Here is a 22,600-nt window from a genome sequence, read left to right as displayed (position 1 = left end):
AAAATTACCAAGTCTTGCAGCTGGTTTGTGAATGCTTTTACTAAGAGCTCTGTAGCTGTCCTTCCCCCTCTCCACCAGTTCTTACTCCCCAACATCAGGATGGCATGATGCAGCACCTAACAGCCAACATTCCCACTAATTCTCATCACGGCAAAGGATAACAGGTTTCAGAGGATTTAAGGTTCACCTTTGCAACATAATCCAGTACAAAACCAAACCTCACCCCCTTCAGGATTCTAAGTTCAGAAGTTTTAATAAAACTGTTCTCTACTTGTAAACAGTGAGGTCATGAGTTATTTCTGAACATTTATACCAATTCAATGGTGTGCTGATCCTGCCTGCCTCTTATGTGCTTACCATCTCTTGAGGAAAATGTAGCAATGAGTTATTTAGCTTACCTGTTAAGCCCTGCTGCCACAACTGGAGACATACAATTCAAAGTCAAACAAAGCAAACAATCTGGTAACACCAGGACAGTTTTTATTTGCTCCCTGAATTAAATATTGGCAGATACAGAAGATTCAGATACCAACTATTTCCCCAACATTTACAAGACTGAGTTTGCAATGTCAGAAAACAAGCACATTTTTGCACAATCCTGGCACCTGATAGTGTGAGTGCACAAGATCACCCTGCCTGAACATCAGTTTTTAAGAGGCAGTATCCCTGGTCTCCAGCATTCAACGCTGTCCCCTCACTGACAATTGTGGCACCACAGAACGGCCAAGTAAATATCCTGAGTGGGCAGCTCCAGTGCATTTCCCTCCGCAAACGATTTATTCCATACTCCTCCTGAAGGGGCAGAGGCAAGGTCAGCACATCCAACCTAAGAACACAAGCTGATTCTCACTGTGCCTTTTTTGCTCTTTTCTTTGAGAGCAGGAAAAAGCACAGCACAGTGACACTTCCAAGAAAGCTGTTCTTAAAGGCCTTATTGCTGCCACACGTTGTCTGTGCTGGCAACAAAATGCCAGAGGCACACTTGTTCCCTGCTGCTGAGTTGCTCTGAGGCTGCTGAACTTTACAGTGAGTTTGCAGCACTCTCCCTGCTGTCTGAGGGAAAGGAAGTTTTAAAATAAATAAAAAGACATGAAGTAAGCAAGCTTGTATAACTGAAATCATGTGGAAACACAAAGCACGTGCTGCTGAAGGAAATACCATTCGCTCCTTTTCATGCTGGAGCAGAACTTAGATCCTCCTTAAAGTAGCTGGCGCGGTCAGTGGCCCCAGAGCAAAACACAAGTGTAGTTGGTGCAGGAGGAAGAGCCGAGCACCTCTGCTCTCTTTTAACAAAAAAAAAATAAAGAAATGGACACTTTTCTAAAACATGTCTGCTAAGCTGAGGACGCACAGAAGAGAGATCACATCTAAGATGTAGTGATCCATACAGCACCTCACCGGCCAGTACACATCTACTATTAGCCAACCCCCACAGGGGGAACTAAGCACGTATTATCCCGTTCTACAGAAAGGGAAAACACATGGTTTTACCAACGCTACTGTGCAACCTCGTATTAGATCCTAGCATGGCAGATGGCAAGAGGTTTTCCCTTTTGGAAAGATCACAGAAGTGCCTTCTGGGCTGCAAAATGCCTTGGGCATTCTCAGACAACTGCATCGTCTCCAGGCACAGGAACTCCTGAATCCGAGTCCTGCATTCCAGATCCTAATCCACATGCTCCTACACACCAACCTTGCCAGTGTCTCTTCAGCAGGAGTTATCTTAGCTCCAGAAGCAACAACGACTCCAAATATCTTAGCTGTATGACCATTCTTCCACAACCCCAACAGTTAGATTTATAAGGGTGTTGTATGCATTTGCATCTATTTGCTCCCTTTGTGTTAGTAACAAGGACCTCCAAAGAGATAGCTTATAGTATCCAGGCTCCAGAGGAATTCTGGTATTACCATCTCCTGCCTTTCCCTTATGGTTTTTACACTGGGCTGTAACCATCCAACATCAGGTGCCACTGGGCAAGTGAGGGAGCGGGGGAAGTGGCAAAGTTGGGAACACACAACTTAATTAATGATGGGATTGTCGTCACTTCGATGTAAGGCCCCACATCTACACACCACGCACTAGCATTGATCTTGCTCTGCCCACTCGGCCCAGAAAAGCAGTTGAGAGTGCCTCTTCTCATGCCAAGCCACCATGTCAGTCTTGGTCGCCGTCAGACGACTCTTCCTCTGCCTCCTCCAGCCACTGGATAAACTTCTGGAGCTGCAGAGAGAACGAATGTAACTGGGTAACAAGTAACACCAAACAGATGCTGGGAACGCTCAGTAACTACACTGTGTCAGTGAGCATCACTATCATACGCAAGAAAGAGAAAGAGTGTTTCTAGGAGACAGAGAAACGGGTAGATTGAGGGAGAGAGAGACAAAAGTTTAGATGAAAAACAACTGGGATGCCGTGGACAAACCCAGACTCATTAGATTCCTGACAGAGATTCCTCCAGTCAGATATCACCAAAGACAAAAGTTAGAGTTTTTCAGAGCTTGACGGAGAGGGGATGACAGCTGCACCTTAGCTAAGATGCGTTAGGAAAACTGGTGGGAAAAACCTACTCCTTGAGAAACTGCTATAAAGAAGGCAGCTTACTTTATTTTTTAACTAGGCTCAAATAAGCAGCTGAAAGCACTGCTGACCTATACTAAGAGCTGACTTTGCAAAGGTTTTAAACAAAGTTGGGAGTTCTTCAGGGATGGCTTTTTTTTTTCCCCTGCTTCACCTCTAGACCCAGGGAGGAGGACAGGAATAGGGCTCAGCCAAATTGCAGCAGAGTTCTGCCTGATGGAGGGGGGACGTTTATATGCTGCTTGCAACACAAGCCAAATGAAACCACTCAGTACAGCAAATGTTTAGAAATATACGTGAAAGGACTGGTGAGCCAGGAATGAAAGCTTCAAAGGAATTGCATGGGGCCAGCACACAGGGCACTGGCCTAAAGCCCATTTCAAATGGGTGTTGGCTTAGAGAAGCCGTGCTGCTACTCCAGAAAGCGCTGGCCTCGTGCTACAGAGAGCCCGATAAAAAACAATCTCCCTCTCCTACTACCTCCATTCTTCATCCAAACAGGATGATTACGGCAGAACGCACAGAAACGTCTGTTCTGGAGAACAAAGTTGTGTTGCTTAGTGTTCAATGTACTGGTGCATTACTGGCCACGTAATGGCAGCTGCTCCAAAGAAGGCGACAGCAGCATCCAACTCTCACTCAAAGTTTCTTCTAGCAGCTGTTGTCTCTCTCTCTTTTTTTCAACACCCTTGGGACTTACCTGCTGGTTTTTACGAAGCTGCTTTCCCTTGTCAGACGTGTCCCGCAAAGAGAACCAATTGAGAATTACATCTTCTTCCAGAATTTCCAGCTGGTAAAATGTCATTAACACCTGCATCAATTAGAAAAGAGCAACGGGGCTTTCTATAAACTCTTTTAGGGCTAGCTCACGTCCAAGTAAAAAGTTTGCACGTAATCTGTGTCTCGCGGCTCCATCTTCAACAGAAGGCACTCAGTCTGCTTCATTTTGCTTTTACTGTTAAGAATAACTGTGCTTCTCCTAGCAAGCCTTACGTTCCTGACACTTCAATACTATGACACATAATGAGTCAAAGTTCAAGCCCCATCAGCTTCAGCTCTGTGGATGCAGGTTATGACTGACAGCTGTGAGCAATAAAGGGCCACAGAGGATGTCAGTTCAAGATATTACTTAAGTTCTCTTTTTAGAGCATCCCAAAACCCATCCTCAAAGCAGATCTAAGAAGCAACTCTTATGCAGGCCCACATCCGCAAAACTGTGACATGTGCAGAGAAGAGCATGAATCCATCCAGTCCTGCCCCAGGCTCCCTCCTCCTGCCAGTTCTCTCTTAGAAGTGCCTTATGGCAGGTGTCAAAGCAATTGGTCATTCATCAGCTCAAACTCCTGCCCCGTGCAGCGAGGGTAAGATGCAATCATGCTTTCTCAGGGTGCTTTTGTGCTCAGGCAGAGCAGGCACTTTGCAGTCGGTCTCCTTGCGGCAGAGCACTGACAAAGCTGGCTGCCAACTCCAAATATAAAGTGTCATTTCAGTTCCCAGCCTCCAGGGAAACCCAGGCCCCTAGAACAATGGACACATGCCAAACAATTGCTGTATTTCAATGACATTTTGGCTCACCAAACTGAAGGCTTTTGGCTCCAGTCCATACTAAGTATTTTGCCATTAGCGAGAGCACCGATAGCAGAAGTTAGGATTACTCTTTCTTGAGGAACCAAGAGTTAAGCAGGCTCTAGGAGAGCTCTTCCAAAAGAGACAAGGGCTTCCTGAGACACTGCTAAAGAAAAGACTTGCGATCCAAGTCAAATGCTCTCAGTGTGACAGGGCAGAAAGAATGCAGGGACAAAATATTTGTGAAGGAGGGCGAGGAGGAATACATTAAAAACTCTCAGAAGCAGGGAGATAGGTAATAAGCCACACATCAGCTCCCCTTTATTCCCAGTTTCATAACTAGCTCAACCTGAAAAAGAAATCTCACCCTTATTCCCAGATTTGCTTGTTTTGCACTCTAACGTAGGATAAACCATTTGGCAGTTAGATCCCAGGGACCATGGAGAGATAAATGAAGTAAAGTTCTTCCTAAGGCAAGCCTCTGGCCTCGCCTCTTCCGGCATCACACAAGGGCATCTAGGTTAGAAGCTGCAAAATAATAGCTCCCTTCAGGCTGCAATGCTGATAATTAATACTCACCCTCAGCTGTCCTCCCTCAGAGGTACAGGCAGACTTTTTTAAAAGCAATTGTTATAGATGGATTTCCTACACACTCTCTCCACTGACACCCCAAAGGTCTCTCCCCTAAAGCAGACAAGCCAACCATGCAAACAAGATGCATTTCACTAGGAATCTAGCAAAAACAGGTCCTCAGAGTTGGGAACGGTTACTCACTTTAGCTATTGATGTGCAGAGACTGTCGTGTTCCAGAAAGAATTCCTCAATGGCAAATAAGGCATTCAAGTGATCTGACGCCCGTTTTATGTAGTTCTTAAACAACGGGGTCCAGTTCTTCAACAGCTGCAGGGGAAAAAACACAGAAGAAGAGTTCCTCAGCTATGAGATGGATGTGTGCACTCAGCCCTGTTTCTCAGCTGTGTTGCACTAAGAAACTGATGCAGGGAAACATTTTAAGAGATGGTTCAGTTGACCACTTAATATATTTGCCCCACTCTGTCCATGAAACAATGTGCAGACAGGACCTGGTTTTACTAAACAGCTTTGAGAACATCCATTAGCTTTCTTGGTTTTGACTCTCTGGATTGAATAATAGATTATCACAATAAATATATTTAAGAGTCTGGTACTCAAAGAAAATCACTACAGAATGATAAGGAGAGGTATGTTCATGCTTCTCAAACCTTCCCTTCAGAGCAGCCGACATTTCAGTGGAATTTTCCTTCAAAGCAGAAGAGCAAATAAGAAAAAAAAAACAAAAAAAGAAAAAAAAAGAAAAAGATAGTGCCAGCATAATTACCAGCCGAGTAGAAGTGGACAGTGCAAAATAGTCACCCCTAAAACAGGAAAGCAGCAGAGCGGCCCCTAAGTGCAAGTCACGTGTTTGCTGTAAGCTTACAGGCTTGTTTGGATCCTGGAGTCTGCTGCAGGGAATGGGTGAGAAGGGTGATGGGCAGTAAGTTGTTACACTGTTAGTTGATCTCAGTTCTCTCCAAGGCTTATGTTTTATGAAGCCTTTAGTTTAATGATTTTGGTGCTGCCTCTTCAAAGAGTATTTCTGTACAAGTCCCCCACAGCTCTTTCACTTGTACATATCTGGAAAGCAAGCAGCAGAGAAAGCTCTGCAAAGCAGCACAGACTGACCTGAATCTGGGATAGGAGGTAATAAAGATACTTAGAGCCCTCTTCATAACAATTTTAAAAGGTATCAGAACTAAGATAAGATAGAAAAATTTCTTGTTGGCCACATCATTTACCAGACCATCCCACAAAAACACTGTACAAAGTTTATTCCTATTAAATTAAATCAAATCAGAGTTTCACATCTTTTTAAATGGATTAATTCAACAGCAGGCATTCCTGCAACCACATTCCTCGCATGCTCGTACAGATATACTGTTTTGCTGTGCCTTCAACAGTGTCTCCTTACAAGAATACATCTGGTCTGTTTTGAAGGGAAACAGGTAATTCACAGTGGCTTAGGGTGTGATGAAGAAGCTGAGTCACCTCCAGTCAGGGTTAATCAGCATTATTCTGTCCAGGACAATGCTTAACAGGCAGTAGCCCTGCCAGAGGGAGAGCTCCAGCACACAGAGCACAGCTAGAACTCAGGCTAGCATGGACTACCTGTACTAGGAAATAGTGCTCAGCTACTCCATAATACTGCACTTCGTCAGCACTTCAGACGTATTTGCTATGCAACCATGCTGGCATTTGCATGCCTCGAGCAGAAACAAAGAAGGGGATTAGTACAAACACACTGATCTGTATAGCAGTACATCGACTGGCTCAAGGAACAACAGTAACAGCACAGAATGATCCTAATCATCACAGTATCACAACAAAAAGCTGAGGGTTGCATGGCATATTTCCAGAAAGTACTTTAGCCTTCAGCAAAACTTTAAATCCTAAACACTCTTCCCTCCTCTACAATAGTTTCCTGCATTTCTATTATCCTTTGGAATTCTTCATCTCACATGTAGTAGAGGTACTAGCAAGTTCCCTCCAAGCTAAGAAACATTTTCTAGTACCTTTCTGTTAATGCCTTTAAATAATAAGCTGGCACAATACTAACCAGAAGCTACTGAGTTTCTGAAAGTATGTAATTTATAAAGAAAGCAGACCTCTAGACACTCACAACCCCAGGAATCAATGCAGTATGCCTATTGCTCAGAAAGGGAAAGAAGAAAAAAAACCATCTCATCTCAGGTTGCGAACATGCACTGTACTGTAACTGGTGCTAATGGGGAAAGTAGAGCTCAGCCCCACAGAGCCCCTAGGAAAAAAAGGCCTGTGAACCTCTGTCACCAGAGAGGCTGTTTTGGGAGTTTCATGAAAATATGAATGGGGGAATTAGAAGCTTGCAATTATTTTAGATCAAATAAAAGACTGAAAAATGTGAAGAGATACCTGACAAAGAGACCTACGGATAATATCATAAATCTCCAGGCTTCAACTCTACCTGGGTAACTCCTCAAAACAACCTACAGTCTGGAGAAAGCAATCAAATTCCTCTGACAGGTTGATTAACTTTTCATCGGATCTTGTCAGTGATGCTGTATCAACTTCAGAGAGGTCTGCGATCCACTTTTCTTTTGCCAGGACAGTCTTGACACCAGGCCTATTTCACCCCTACCTCCAGCACAGAACACCATCACGAAGTATGCGCAAAGCACGAGGACCAAGCTGTCATTCCAACCTGTTACACCATCTGTGCTGACCACCCTAAATTGCTTCAGTGAAAGCAGCGACCCACTTGGTCCCTGAATAAGCAATCCCATGTTGCGTTCACTTGCATGACACTACAAAAGAGTAAGACTCCCGACAGAAACCCAAAGAGGAGCACCACATACGCTAGGTGCTGGGCACCAGTGCAGACACCAGCCAGCTCAGCAAACTGAACTGCTATATTGACATCCTCACCTACATAAACTTGTTTGATGCTGCTTCAGTGACAACAGAAGCACAGCCCTCAGTTTATCAGCAGCTTCAGCCACGTTTGCTCAAATAATGTCTAGAGTTCTAGGAAAGGTCTGGTTTTCTGTACTGTCTCTGCTTTGCAACTTGTACAAGAGCCGAACAAGATCCCTGACATACATTGAACTGGATAACTTTATTTCTCAAGCCTCCATGTTTCATCTGAAAAACACCCATGGGTATATCCTTTACCAGATGCTTGTTTCCTAAAATTGCTGCAACACTTAAGAGCTTCGTGCTCAGGGGCCAGCACTTCAGAGCACATACTGTGGTTTCAAGTCATACATCATAACTATGGCATTTCCACAATTTCCCCTCCTAAACTGTCTGGGACTGCTCCACCATCACTCTTACACCAGAAACCCATCTTCCTTCAGCATCTCTTAGTCAGAGCTGAGCTACAAAAGAGAGTGAGAAACATAAAACAGCTCTGTAAAGTTCAGTGGGCTTCTGATATTCACCACTCTCAGAATGCAAGTATCCCCATCTCACACAAAATAACACTTTGCCATATGTAAACCATCATAAGTAGATCTCAGCCTAATACTGCTATTGACTGGGACAGTTCTAGCTGCACAGCTACGTACGTTCATTATATACTAACCTATACCTAGCTAGTGCTTGGGATTCTCAAGGTATAAGTATTAGTAAATTAATTGAGTCTACTTTTTACTAACTAGGGAACCACAAGTTTCTTGCTGCAGAAAAGCCACTGTTTCAGATGCTGAACAAACGTGCACGTTCTGCCCATGAGCTGGTCTCTTCTCTTCAGAGCATTGTTGGTAAATACACAAAGCTTCTGCCCAGGAAGACCATTGATGTCTGTTTAATAAGCCTTCGAAGGCTGATTTACTACCTCCATTAAGGACAGATCTCAACTCAAACATACCGGGTTATTGTGATAGTGACTAACACCACGCGTGCAATTGAACATTAACAGTATACCTCACCAGGATGCTGCCCTCCTGCTAATTTCAGTACAGAAAGCCAGCACAATAATTCTGCACATAGTAAAGACATCAAGGCACAAAACTGTCCCAGAGAAGGATTCTTCAAGAAACTTCTTGGTTGCTCTTTATGAAGGAGCATATGGAGAAACTGGCTGCCATGATGGTCAACTGGTTTTGACACTTGGCTCTCTTTGACAAATTTAAGAGTAATTTGTTTCATAAATGCACACAATTCCCTGCCTAGAGAAATTCCACTTGTCCATGACATGGGGCACCGTCACCCTGAATATTACATGTAGATTATTATCACAGCTCACTAAAAGGTGAGTTGATTTGCTGTCTCTGCCTTCCTATGATGGAATACATATGGACAAAGTTACCCAGAGGTAAGGCCTTCATGTACTTCCATTGTCTGAAGCTTCTAAGGGGTTTTTTTTGGCAATTACGCAAAACATTATGCATTTGTATAGTATCCTTTATCCCAGACTAGAACCTCTTCTGACTGGGTGCTGGCAGTGAAGTTCTCCTGTCCTAGTCATCCTAGATTAGAAGCCCAGTCTGGGAGACAGAGATGCCAAATCTAAGGTGGAAAAAAACCCCATCCTACACAGCTACCAACTCCACACAACCTGTTCTCTAGATGTACTGCTTTCTACTTAAGAGTTTACCACTTGCTCTAACGTTCTCTTCAGTTTTCCTCCTTCAATTCTCTTTTTCTAGGACAGGACATCATCCTATTAAAGAAAACAGTCTGGAAAAATGAACAAAAGCAAGCAGAATTTAAACAGAGTGAATAGCAAAATCTCCCTAAGCCATTTGATGAACAGATCAGTTCACATGTGTGTTTCCTACAGGAGGCATCACGACAAGTCCAGGAGATGAATTAAGTGCCAGGCTTACACCTACATAAAGAAGAATTGGTTTTCCACCCTTCCCCATCAATTGAAAACACATACTTCCTCAGAGGAATGATGATAAGGATGTTTAGTGTTCCTATTTAGCTCCATGTCCTAAAAAAAACTAAAGTAGTTGTTCCCAAACAAGTGTCAGACTCATTCATTCTGAAAGAGCACCTTTGTAACCTGCAGAGTCTGCAAACTCAAATACACAAATGGGCTACAGCAAAGAGACAAGAACACTACAACGGATTCAGCTTGGATCAGCAAAATCATTAAGATAAGACTGCTCACTTTTAAAGCGGATTCTCTCCTATTTTGTCTCCTTTAAGTCAGGAAATAGAAATTGCTCTCACCCAATTATATAACCCCAGTCTCTTCAGAGACACAACAGAACTCCGTATGTTTGCTCAAAGACAACAACATCATGCCTTTGCATTTGGCTGGAAAAAAACTGGCACCAACTACAGCATGCAGACAAGCAAGGCCTTGGAAAGGATCCCATTGGGAGAGGAGTGCTCTGTGCTACCCCAGGGACAGGGCTTATGATGGACTGGAACGAGGTTCCTGGAATGCCAGCCTGTAAAGACATCTCTAACAGTCCTTCTCTTTTCGACAAGTGATGCACTTCTATCACACACAGGAAACAGAAACAACTGTAGATACTGAAGTAGAGCTCCCCACACCTACAGTCTCAGCTGAGTTCTATTAAACAGGTATGATAGAAGTGAACTGAAACTACTTCTGCAGAAGACAGCAGCTCATGAACTCGAGGAGTTCGAGTGGCTTCAGGCTTAACAAAAAAGACTTCTCAGCCTGAAAGTACCTGGGGCAGCCACACAGACTCCTACACGCTAGGAGACAAGCCCAAAGAAGTCAAATGGAGCAGCACTCACAGGAAGTAATGCCGTGAAATAGTTCTGGGAGTCCAAGTTTGCATCCAGATGCTGCAGTGGGAACTCCAGGATCACTTTACTGAGCACCTGCATCATCTCCTTCAGGCCAATGTTATACGCGTACCTGTAAGGAAAAAGGCAAAAACCCCCAACATTTCACGTTATCTCATCTCTGCAGACTGTGGTTCTTCACAGAGATAGAGCAGGAAATTTGATTCTCATCTTCCAGACTTTTTGTTTGTTTTTCCAAATATCCAGGCAATAAAACCACCTTGCACTGCATCAGGCCCTGCATAAGGCCAGAAGTCCCGAAAATGTGCTATCAAATGGAACAAGCTGCTGCAGGGACAGCACCCTCACATTTACTAGAGTGCTGAAGGAATACTGTTGCGCAGAAGAAGGGAAACAGGTTTGTATTTGAGAAATACTAGGTAAAAGGCACACTGATTGTGTGTTCTAGACTTGCTGCTGTAAAAACAGAGTGGACAAGCCACAGCACAGCACAGCCCCAGCTGCAGGCAGCTGGTTGAATGTCGCAATGCACGGAGCAGCAGCCCCTGCATGAACTTACAGGCAGCCTGTGCCAAGAACTGGCTTGCTTTCTTCAGTCCACAGTTACTTAACAGCAATTCAATCTCTTGTTACAGAATTGAGGCAGGAAAAGCCTAACCACTGAGGATGCTGCAGATGCAGCTGGCGCTCTCTATTAACTCTTGTCGTCATTCAGTCATGACCTCTATTCTGCATTTCTCATGCTGTATATTGACAAAATTGATGTTTAACAGTCAAACATGAGTATTCACATGGTTTCTCCTCTTCTCTCCACTGTCAAACTCAACTGTTCAGCATAAGGGACAGCATCCCTAAGGGAACACTCACTTGAGGGAGTTGATTTCCAGGACAAGGTTGTCACAGGAAATGTTTTCCTCTTCACCCCTCTGTAATGTACCCAGAACCTCATTCTGGAAAACTAACAAAAGAGAGGACAGGTAGTTAGACAGGAGAGGGAAAAGCACAGATTCTTCAAACTGTTCACTGCTGAAGAAACTATGCCCTTAACAAAGGAAACATTCTGACATAGACGTCTATTTGCTCTCTGTAAGCTGGCACAACCCATGTCAACTATACTTATAAATAGCGGAACATAATTTAAATAAAGGAGATGACCTACTAGATATCATTTATCTATCCACACAAACCAGTACCAAGCTATTTGCCTCTGCAATCTTTTACAGCAGAGTTTCTGTTATACTTTCACAGTCTAGCCTTTCCTATTCAGCAAACCTCATCTTCCCCTAACTGAAGACGTGAATTCAAACGTATAATTTATTCATTTAATTTCCTTTAGAGAAATATCTTAACATGAAAAAGGTTGTTGTTTTTTTGTTTTTTTTTTTTTTTCCCAATTTGGCTTGAATCCCTTTCAAATCCAGGTAAGCTTAACACAACAAAACAGAAAACCAAAACATATCTGCCAAAAGAGGCAGGTCCTACAAGGACATTTAATTCTCCAGCATAATTACAACAGTAAGCTGTCCACACAGGGAAACTCTGCTGGACCTTGACACAATCTCTGAGTTTAGGGAACAACACTGCCATTTAAACAGACAACTCGGGGAGGTCACTTTCATGAAGGCCCAGCAATCAGGAGGGAGAAAGATGGAGCATCTTTGTCTAGCTTCTCATCCTTGGCTGCCTTGGGTTAACACAACATCAATACAAGGAATGTTAAAGACCTCTGTAAAAAATGCAGGAAGTGCAGTCAGGAAACAAACACATTACAGACACATGCACATTTCCAATATACCTAGAGGAAGCAGCACAAATCTCACACTCACTGCATTATCTTCAGACTCACCATACTACTTAAGAGCCCAGCTCTCACCTTTCATGTCATCTAGCTGAGGGGACGCTGCCCGACTGTCCGGCTCCTCGGAGCCCATGCTCAGGTCACTGTCTGACTCACTCTCTTCCTCTGAATGCATAGCTGGGCCTGATGAAGAAGAGAAGATGCAACATTCAATACTCAAAAGCTGCAGCTGTCATATGCAGGAGGAACCAGGTGTCCAAGTCAGCAACTATCTGTCCTTGCAAGGAAGCTTCTACTTACAGGTCCAGATGGCTAGATTTGCTGCAGAGGGAACACTACAGCTGGCACTAGAATAATGGGACTTTTTTTAAGAGTCTGCAGGCAGACAACAAAGGACAGGGACAGAAACAAATGCATTTTGCGCAGACTGCTGACTCATGATGGAGCAATGTCAGCAGACACTGTCACTAGCAGGGATGAAAGCCAGCAGTACCCGGAACAGCCAAAGCACATTCCCTCTAAGCGAGGGCCTGGTATCCCATAGTGTGCCATTCACAGCACGGACAGCTGTGCCTGTTAGCGTAAGTCAGAGATATAACAAAAATCTTCCACAGAGCACAGGAAGAGAGAGAATCTGGTCCATCACCTGCTTTAACCTCTCACCTTGCCTCCACACACATATGTTATCCAGAGCCAGTCTGCTTCACAAAGCCCAGGTCTTACTCTAGACACAATCATCAGCATCCCACTCAGTGCATTTCCCTAACACCGGTCTGTGTATTCATCCCCAGGTGACCACACTAGACTTTTCCTACCCCAGAGACTTTGTCGCTGTTCTTCTTCATCGTCTTCATTCTTGTCATCTGCTTTCCAGAGATAGCCTCTGCCCTCTGAGCCTACATCCTTTTTATTGTAACCTGAAAAAGAAACAGCAATTAGGAGGTAGGTATACTGGATGTGCTTACAGGCAAACCCGAAATAACCTGCATAGTACTACCCCTAAATATCCTTCTTCAAGAGGGAGCTGTGATTCCTGGAGATGCATATGGATTTCAGCTCTTCTCTTCCCACTTGCCTTGACAAGCGACTGATGCCTCCCTGCAGTAGCAACATTCAGGTGACCAGGTTTAGATCCCTTGACAAACCCAGTGTGGGAGAAACAGTGTTTCACAAGGACAAAGTCCTTGGACACAGTCCAGCTACGAGGACATAGATCTCTTCCTACTACTCTTAAGAAAAATGGAAAATAGCTGAGCGTCTGAAGATTTTAATACTGAGATAAATCTCACTGTCCAACTTTATCTGAATATCCTTGCTTGTTCTACTGAAAACACATATGTTCCAAACTGAATGTAGCACCAAGCTCCAGCCTAGCACTGCAGAATCTAGAATGGGGGAAGAAAAGACCCCAAAAGATCACAGAAGGCAAAGCCCTTTGCACAGCCTGAGTCCACAGACACTCTCATACCTTTCAGTTTCACTTTGCTCTCCTCCTTGTTCACGCCAGAATCATCACTGAACTGGTCATCATCCTCTTCTTCCTCATCTGGTGGGTGCAGTGAGATCACTGTGCCCTCAGAAAGAGTGATGCCAGGACCTACTACTACCTGCAAATACATGCAGCATATCTTAATAAAGAAATAACCTGATTGCTCCCTTGTACCTCCACCAGCAGGGACAACAGTTGCTCTAGACAAGCTGTACACTAACAAGTACAACTGAAGATATCAGCACTGCCAGATCACGTACCATACTGCCCTAGCCAAACAAAAGGAAGAAAAAGGTGGGAGCAGTAGCATATCCCCCACCTCTGCAAAAAGGCTTGGAGCAACCCTGTGTTCTGGTATGGTCTAGTGTAAGTCTAGGAACCTGCCAAGAACGGCAGAAAGCAGAACAGACATAAATTCAGCTCACCTGAGAAGAGAGGACACAGCGGGGCTTTAGCTTTACTTTCTCCTTCACTTCAGCTTCATCGCAGATAACAGAATGGCAGATCTCCACGTTATCTGCTATGTGTACTCTGTCCCAGAGAAAAGCTCCGTCCAAAACGACTTTATCACCTGTCATACATCATCAAGCACAAATACGTTGAGCAAGGGCAGTTTGCTGCTCTCGCACACTGCTGAGTACGCTGGAAGGCATCTTACTGAATCTCAGTGCCCTTGACGCACGATGGATGTTAGATGAAAGGTAAAAATTTGCCTTCTTTCTTAAAGCTAAAAAGATGAGTTTGCTCTCTATAGTGACTCAACAAGTTGACAGTAACAACTGACATCTTGGTTTTGCACAAATACAGCCAAACAACAAAAAAATTCCAGCCAAGACTAGGAAGGCGTACCAGGCAGCTCACAATAACAGGGACAGATGCCCCTCATCTGCAGGATGCTGGTGGGTGATAACTCTAGATCAGTAAAGGTCATGCACTCTCTACTCCTGAAACAACTTATTTGCATGAAGTGCCTTCAACCTTTCAGCATCATTATGGTACCCTGAAAGCTTTAATCTATGACGTCTGCTGGAAAACAAAGCTTTACTCCTCTCTCCCCGTTAGAAGTCAACCAGTATCCGGTTGTCATCCTCCCTCAGAGTCAAATGCACTTTAAAAACTAAATCCCAACAACCTGTGCCCTTGTCTGGGAAGGCCTGCACATCCCCCATTCTTGTACTCACCTATCCTGCAGTTCTGCCCAATAACACTGTTTGTTATGAAGCAGTTGCTGCCAATGACCGTTCCCTGCCCGATGAGTACGTTCTCTTCCAGCACACTGCCATGGCCAAGGCTAACATCCACTCCCCGGTAAATGTTGTGTTTAGAATGGGTGTAACTCTGATTCTTGTCATCAGTGAAGTTCATCTCTGGAGTCAAAGGATAAACCCAGCGCCGGATGATGTCAGAGCACACAGCTTCATACATTAGCAGGTTGCATATATGGGCACCATACTCTTCTGTCGTTACATGCATATGGATTTGGTTCCCCAGGACCTGGGAAACAGGCAGGAGAGTGTCAGAAGAATCTCTAATGCAAGGTAATAGTATCTCCCTTGTAAGAACTCTCTCCGTACCTCCTCATTCACCAACAGACCACGCACAAAGTCATCCCGTGTCTGGTAGTCAAAGTTGTCTGTGAACAGCTCAGCCACCTGCCAGGAATAAAATATAAGGAAATAATACAGTTAGCAGAAAATGTTGCCAAAGAAGCCAGATAATTAATGGCTGTTCAGTGGTTCTCAGAGAGTCGAGTTATACAGTATAGGAAAGTGATGCTCTTGCCTTGAATAAAGCTTTGATTCCTTCTGCTAGGAGAGTTGACCTTCCCATCTCCTCCTCCTAACGGAGACTATGAACAGATTGTGGTTTTCAGAAGGGGCAAAACATTGCTTTAGCATTTCCAAGCAATCCACCCAGCCTCACTCTGTAGTTTCACTCCCAAAGGAAGGCTTTCCAGGTTTTCCAGATGTGGACGAGATGTTAGCGAGCCTAGGCTGGAATAACCCTGAATGTTACCCTAACATGGTATCAGCTTGCAAGTGCTGAAACTTTTCCATTGCACAGCCACCACCTCTGCTCCGCAGATGTTACTATACTTGAAGTGAAATAGGTTATTTTCCAGAATAGTTTCATCCCGTGCCAAATCAGCCAGTCTACTGATGCACCCACTGTCTACTTCTGCCTGGGCTTGCCTGGTGGATGCCAGATACAGAGTGAGCACTCACAAAGACCGCAGAGCGCTGCCACTTGACCACTCAGGTTCTCAGCTCAGTCACCGAGCTCAGGTCAGGGTTCTGGTTTCCAGATCTAGTACACTCAGGCCACACGCATCACCTGAACACCGGCAGCACCAACAGAGCAATGTAGATTGAATTTTGGATCCTCAGAAGGGCAGAGCTCACCTGCGGAGAGCAGATGCTGATATGACAATCCAGAAGGTCATGCCGCACCTCGACATTCTCAATAGAGTTCTGGAACAGACTCTGAAAGAGGAAAAAATCCAAATGATCTGAGCGCCTCACGCAGTACCAAATCCCAAAAGACTTCTATAAGCCCAGGGCAGTATTGATTCAATTATTCAACTAGCTGAAGTTCTGAAGGTCAGAGAAACCTACAATCTACACTGAGACACAAACTTAGCAGGCACAGCCTGGTTACACAGAGAGCAGCACGTCAGGCAGCAGAGAGGACCCTTGTCATTACACAGTGCAGCTCTCCAAGAAACAGCTTGTACTTGGAACACTGTTCCGCCAAGAGGCTCCCTACCTCAGTCGCTGGGAGCTACAAATGTACAAAGAATATTAGTAAATCACAATGCAATATTCACAGCTTCCATACCCACTGCGGATTTTTACAGCTGTTGGTTAGGGGGTTTCTGTTGTGGTTTGTTTGTTTTGGTTTTTTCCTTTTTGGTTTCATACAGTGATTTGTGCTATTATTTGAAGGTAAAAAATAATCTTCTGATTACTGATTTGAGGATGAAAATGCCATATAATCACAGTCTTAGTTCTGAGATGAAAAAAGAAAAAGGTCCATCTATCTCACTGGAGAAAAGTGCATCCACAGACATTTACAGAGCACTGACTGCGTTATTAGTAGAGCCCGTTAGCTTTCTAGGTGAACAGTGCAGGCAGAGGTAATGGGAGGTACTACCCTTGCATCTGCTGTTATTCCAGCCCCCCCATGCCACGCTCATACATAAACCATTTTGAAGCTGCACTGACAGTGGTATATGTATCCCAGTTTGAGAATCTCTGCCATAGCACAAATCATCCACCTCCCTTGTTTCACATGGAGAAAACGAGTCAAATAAACACAAAAACTGAATTGTGAGAAATATGTCTGTCTGTCTTCAAACTCTGAAATTACTCCAAAACATGCATGTCTCAGTAAAACTTCACCAAGCCTCAAACAAAGGTTTAGGTAAAAAAAAAGCCCGTTTGCCAAGAGTTACTTCCTATGATCTGCTCCTCCAAAAGGAGCAGCAAGCACAGTTCCCCAGCCCTCACTCCAGGAGGACCTCCTTGGGGTGGGCTGCTTCACTATCGCAGCCCTTTTCCACCCGTCAGGTCCCAGACGCACCATAGGAAAGCGGAAGCGTTTCAGCCCCTGGGTTCTCTGGTAGTGAAGGACGCGGTTTGTGGCACTGTCCATAGCAATAACAATGTCATCCTCCTTGCACCTGGCATGGTGACCAGGTGAGGACTCCTTGAATATCATCGTCATCACAGAAACATTCTTTTCCATCTTACGACGCAACCTGAAAAAGAAGGCAGAATTTAACACCACTCTTCAGAGGATTAAAGCCCAGAGTCTCCACACACCAGGTAAGCGTATGCTCCTTTCAACACCTACTTGTGCTCTTCCAGAGCTTTGGATATATTGAAATTGGACACCACATCTCCAGTGACCAGAATGAAGTCGGAACGAACAAGGGACTTGGCATCAACGTCTCGCAGCACATCACCAAGGGAGCGGTACAGGTCAGAAGTCACAAACCGCACCGTGTTGGGAGAGGTGTGGCGGCACCACTTGGATTTTCTGGAAGGAGAAAAAACACATCAGGAAGGCATAAAGAGGATATTCGTACAGAGACCATACCAGGACACAGCTCCCCATGCATGCCACATCCGTAAGTGGAGGCAAGGAAAATCCTATTAAAACGAGCCCACTATCGCCAGGCTTAGGTGTGCTCATTCGCACGCAGCTGATGAACTGCAGAGCGTTAGACTTTGAGACGGTAACTTATGGAAAGTTCGGAAACTCGACCCCACTATGAGCCAAGTTTTGACAAAGAAGAAAGAAAAGTTACACACAACCCAAACCTTTTTTCTCGGAAAGCAGTACCTCAGGCACGGAAAACACTGCATGCTTCTCTTTAGCAGTATGCAGAGGCAAAGGCACAGAGAGCTGTTTCCATATGCTGCACGGCGTACCAAAACGGGGCATAACGCAAAAAGTAGTACTCTAATTTACACAGCTACCCGCAGGAAACCCCTGCTTTTAGACAAGAGAAGTTAAACGCCAATAAAAGTGCTGTCCCAAAACACTCGACCCTTTTAACACAGTGCACAACCACACCCCTTCGCAGGAGGAATGGTGTTTTTTGAGATGCACTAGGAGAGAACCGATGAAAGGGAATCTCTTGCACACAGTTTTCATCAGAAGGATTAGTGAGGCTTGCTGCAGGACAGAAGAATCCCTTCCAGGAAAAAACAAAATAGAAGAACAGATTCTTACTGTAAATGCTCTTTTATCTCAGCTGACTTCCAACAGCAGAAAACAAAGGTTTCTTCCACTCCAGTTGCTGTTAGGAACTCCAAGGTATAGTCAATCATGGCCACATTTGCCATAGGTAAAAGAGCCTAAAAAACAAAACAAAACAAAAAAAAAACCCATGTAGAGAGCTGAACAAATATTCTGTACCTCAACATCAGCACCAAACCGTTCCAACTTGAGGATGTAACATCATCACTAGTACCAGAAAAACAAAATAACTAACGGCTCTATAACCTTTTATCAAAGATTTTTAGAGTTGATCTAAAGAGGAAGAGCTCATTTCTGATCTCCTGTAGGGGCAGATCCCCAGTTCAGAGAGGAAGGCATAAAAAAAAAAAAAAGTGACGTTATCACACACAAAACTCTTCAAGACTCAGATAAATGAGAGAGACTGGAAAAAAAAAAAAAGTCCCAGAGTGCTGATTCCCTGACTCAGGCTTTAACTGTTTCAAGAAAAACCTGTCAGACACGAATGATGAAGACAGAGGAATACAAGTGTCCATAATTAAACAAGGGGAAAAAAAACCACCCAACCTAAAATGAAATGAGTATTCTCTTGACTTGAGATTCAAGCCAGGCTTTTAAATCAAGTTACTGATTCACAACTGAGTGATCTCACACTATTCTCTAATTCGTTTCTGGTGATGTTTTGTTTCAGGCCTGAGCTCGCGTGTATAATTATGACCACCACAAACATTTAATCAGCAAATGACGTAGGATAATTGCTCAGACCTAAACTCTCCAGAAGCACTCTTTCCTTAAACATACAACCTTCTGATCCGGATAATTAAAGTGCTTTCCCCATCATTTTTTTCTGGTCGTATTCTTGTACCCACTACTGCTGGCAAGCACAAAGATTTTGCATCTTTCCTGTATCATAACCGAGCCAGACCAAACCTGCTGCCACTGCTGCACCCGCGACAGATGAAAAGCAAAGAGTGCAGTTTGCCTTACTATATGGAAAAGCAAACAGCACCAACGCTGCAATCAGATTCTCGCTGCCTCTCCAGCGGGGGATATAAACTCTTACAAGCGAGGAGAACCGGTCAGAGGCTTCCACAGCGAGGGGGAAAGGGGAAAAGCCGCGGCGGTGGGGGCTGCCCCAGCCCTGGGTGGACGCGGGGGCCCAGCAGCACCCCAGGACCTGCCGGGAGCGGCTGGGGGGGGGGGGGGGGGGGGGGCTCGCCTTGTCCTGACCCAGCCCGGGGCTGTCACGGCGGGGCACGCCGCGACCCCGGGCCCGACCACCGCTGCCGGCGAGCACTGCGCCTTTGGCCAGAGGCCTGCCCGCTCCAGCTCCCCGCAGGGACGGGGCCGGCCAGGACAGGCGGCCCCGGGGGAACCGGCCCGGGACAGGCGGCAGCAGGCAGGGGGGGAATTTCTCACCCGCGGTCGGTCTTTGGAGATAGGGAAGAAGCGTCGGTTGAAGCTGTCGGCGATCAGCACGGCCTGGAGCGGCGGTGGCGGCTCCTCCTGCGGGTCGGACCCGCGGGCCGGCCCCACGCCAGCCCCCCGCCTCGCCGTGCCGCGGGCCGCCATCTCCGCACGCTGCCTCAGCTCCGGCCCTTCCGCTTCCGGGCCCGCGCCGGAAGCAGCGACGGGAACGCAGCGGGGACAAGACACGCGCGGGGCGGCGGCGCGCGTTCGCGGCCTGGCAGCAGCCCCGGTCCCCGCCCGGGGGGAACGCGTGTTACCTCAAATACATATATTCATCTGGATAAAGTAGAAATAATATAGGTTATAGATAGATTCATCACTTTAGAACAGACTGTAATTCAAGGATAAAACCCTAACACACGGAATTTGTGGTATGCGTTTTAGCCAAGGATTGTTTAGACTGTACATAAAGTCGACTTGTTTTCAATGCTTAAGGAATATTTGGGTAGCAAGCTACAAAAACACCAGATAAAGAACGCCTCAAGGCTTCGTACAAGAAGTTAGCAAGAAAAACAGGAACTCTGGTGTCCTTCAGTGACGTATAACCGTAAAGGGACCAAAGGACTAAGGGTCCTCTTCCCCAAATCCGAGACCACCGGAGACCCCGTGCAGGCAGGCGGGAGGATGATGCCAAAGAGGGCAATGCGTCATGACAGGCATGGTATTTTAACCTGTAATGTATAAATACAAACTGAAAACCCCAGCAGGCGTGTTTGATTTGTGGAAATCTTCCACCGTGCACCCTGTGCAGAATAAAGCCTCCTCTCTAAACATACTTTGCGTGTGTTTTGGGAGTTATTTTCAATTTCAGGTAATGCCCAGCCTTTCACCCCATCCCTCAGCCCTTGCGTGGAGAAGATCCGCCATTGCTGGGTGGGTCTTCCTCAGGCAAAGCGGTGGGAGCAAGTGGCTCGCGCAGGCTGCCACAGCGATGCTGGCCCACCCGCCTGCGCCTTGTCACCAGCGTCCCCTGAGGAGGGAGAGGGGGGAGAGCAGAGCGGCGCTCCCCCCATTACAAGGCACAGCCAGGACCCAGCGGAGGCGAGGGGAAGGCCTGAATGTCCCACACACAGGCATTTCCCAGATGACCTCGGGGTGTGCGTAGTATTTTGATGCAACTCTGGGGATTTCCATTTTAGGGAAAAGCTGTATTTTCTTGATACACTTCCTTTGCTATGATGTGTTTGTGCTGCGTTTCCAGATGCCCAACCGCTCTTTCTGCAAAGGTCATCCTTGTAGTGAGCCAGCCCTTCAGCATTCGCACCTTCCATCAAGGAGTGACCCCCAAAACCCACAGTCCCTGAGGGACCTCTCAGGACCCTTCCAGAGAGGAGGGGAGAAACAAAGATACGGTTTCTGAGGTGGGAGTGGCGTTTGCCTTCCCCCCAGCTTGGCGAAGCAGCCCCTGCTCGGGTGCTACCAGTGACAGTGTCTGGCTGCGCTCTCTGCTCAGACGCTGTCAGTTTTGTGAATCCTGATCCCCCCAGCCACCCCTGCCCCAGCTCGGGCTCTGTCCTCATACAGGTCTGGCTGTCGCTCCTAATGTGCTTCAATATTGGCCTGGCCCTCAGAAGGGGATCAGCTACGTACAGTCCTCAGCACTGAAAGTGTGCCCTTGGCTGAATCCCTTCTCTGACGGCTCTTTCTGCTGCCAGCCACAGTCCTGTGGTCCCTCTTATCTGGCACAGCTCACACAGCACTGCTGCCTGCTCATTTTTCAGTGAGAGAAAACTATGTGATAACAACTCCTGTGGTCAAAACCAGGAAAACGGGCCGAGACTCATCCCCAGGGAGCTGCTAGCAGGCTGGCAGCAGAAGGGCTGCGGGGAGCCCCAAGCCTGGTGGCAGTAGGGCCCTTACCAGCACTGGGTGCTGCAGGACCTGGTGCTCGCTGCCGTGCCCCGTTGGCACTCTTCTGCCCCTCTCCACGTGGGACAGGCGTTCACAGTCCCTGCTCTGTCTTTTCACCGGCTTCTCTTGGCTCCTTGTTCTCCCTTGCTTCCCACAAACTGCGCTGCTGTGATGCCCTGCTCTGGTCCTCGCTGCCCTCACCTGCTAGCAGCCCTGCACCAACCCACTGAGACCCAGAGAGCCAGAGACCCAGGGAGCTGATACACAGTTCAACTGCAGTCCGAGAAAGAAACACAGGGCACTTGCAGCCCCACCTCTGAGGCAGGGCCCTTCCCCACAGTGGAAGGTGGCACGCGCTTATCAGCCCAAGGCACGCAGTATGGCCTTTCCATCCTGCTGATGGGGGAAATTAAGGGAGGCACAACTCAATCACAGACCTACAGTACTGTCCCAGTATTGTCCCTATACAGCCCCCGCGGCAGCACTCAGGGTCTTTGGTGGGTTGTGAGGAGGAGAATATGCAACATGCAGCACTCCTTCTCACCAGTTGAATTGCAGGTTCAGGACTGACATAGTAGAAAACAACTCTTCTCTGTCTCCTGAAGGACTCTGCAGCATTGGGTATTCCCTGAAATTTCCCTTACCAGTTAAAATGTTCAGGCATTGCTTACGTGGTGCCACCTGCGCCCAGTAACTTGTGACTGAGCCCTTGCTGTGCCGCACGTTGTGGCTGAGTTGCTTGACCTTAGCTAGTGGTTTGGAAAACAGCAGCAAGGATGGACACAGTGAGAAAATAGAAATGAGCTTCCCTAGG

At 46.1% G+C, this 22,600-nt stretch overlaps 1 protein-coding gene across 5 annotated transcripts; it reads right to left on the bottom strand.

Moving 5' to 3' along the window:
- Positions 1–458: 458 nt before the first annotated feature.
- On the bottom strand, positions 459–20,047 carry EIF2B5 (eukaryotic translation initiation factor 2B subunit epsilon). 5 transcript variants are annotated; one of them, XM_086754772.1, is made up of 16 exons: positions 19,885–20,047; positions 18,460–18,584; positions 17,575–17,760; positions 17,302–17,479; positions 16,122–16,202; positions 15,294–15,371; positions 14,901–15,213; positions 14,145–14,290; positions 13,699–13,837; positions 13,046–13,147; positions 12,306–12,413; positions 11,300–11,390; positions 10,421–10,544; positions 4,919–5,044; positions 3,279–3,389; positions 459–2,221 (listed from the first exon to the last, which is right to left on the bottom strand). In XM_086754772.1, the coding sequence occupies exons 1-16, from the start codon at positions 20,035–20,037 to the stop codon at positions 2,156–2,158; spliced, it is 2,127 nt and encodes a 708-aa protein (XP_086610898.1). In that variant the 5' UTR covers positions 20,038–20,047; the 3' UTR covers positions 459–2,155. The 5 variants fall into 5 exon arrangements, 4 of the variants coding, with proteins under 4 accessions (XP_086610898.1, XP_086610897.1, XP_086610899.1 ...); XR_015259385.1 differs by lacking the exons at positions 459–2,221; positions 3,279–3,389 and adding exons at positions 3,975–4,096; positions 4,512–4,672; XM_086754771.1 differs by lacking the exons at positions 459–2,221; positions 3,279–3,389 and adding an exon at positions 3,410–4,096.
- Positions 20,048–22,600: the final 2,553 nt, after the last annotated feature.

Source organism: Chlamydotis macqueenii, chromosome 9, assembly GCF_036417535.1.
Source record: "Chlamydotis macqueenii isolate bChlMac1 chromosome 9, bChlMac1.mat, whole genome shotgun sequence".
NCBI lineage: Eukaryota > Metazoa > Chordata > Aves > Otidiformes > Otididae > Chlamydotis > Chlamydotis macqueenii.
This window is presented reverse-complemented; position numbering and strand designations above follow the sequence as displayed.

Excerpts from the sequence above, each read along its gene's own strand:
- EIF2B5 (XM_086754771.1), bottom strand. The coding sequence starts at position 20,037 with ATGGCGGCCCGCGGCACGGCGAGGCGGGGGGCTGGCGTGGGGCCGGCC. Across the intron at positions 17,480-17,574 it reads AAAGCTCTGGAAGAGCACAA|GTTGCGTCGTAAGATGGAAA; the intron begins GTAGGTGTTGAA and ends CTTCTTTTTCAG. Across the intron at positions 15,372-16,121 it reads TCAGCATCTGCTCTCCGCAG|GTGGCTGAGCTGTTCACAGA; the intron begins GTGAGCTCTGCC and ends TATTCCTGGCAG.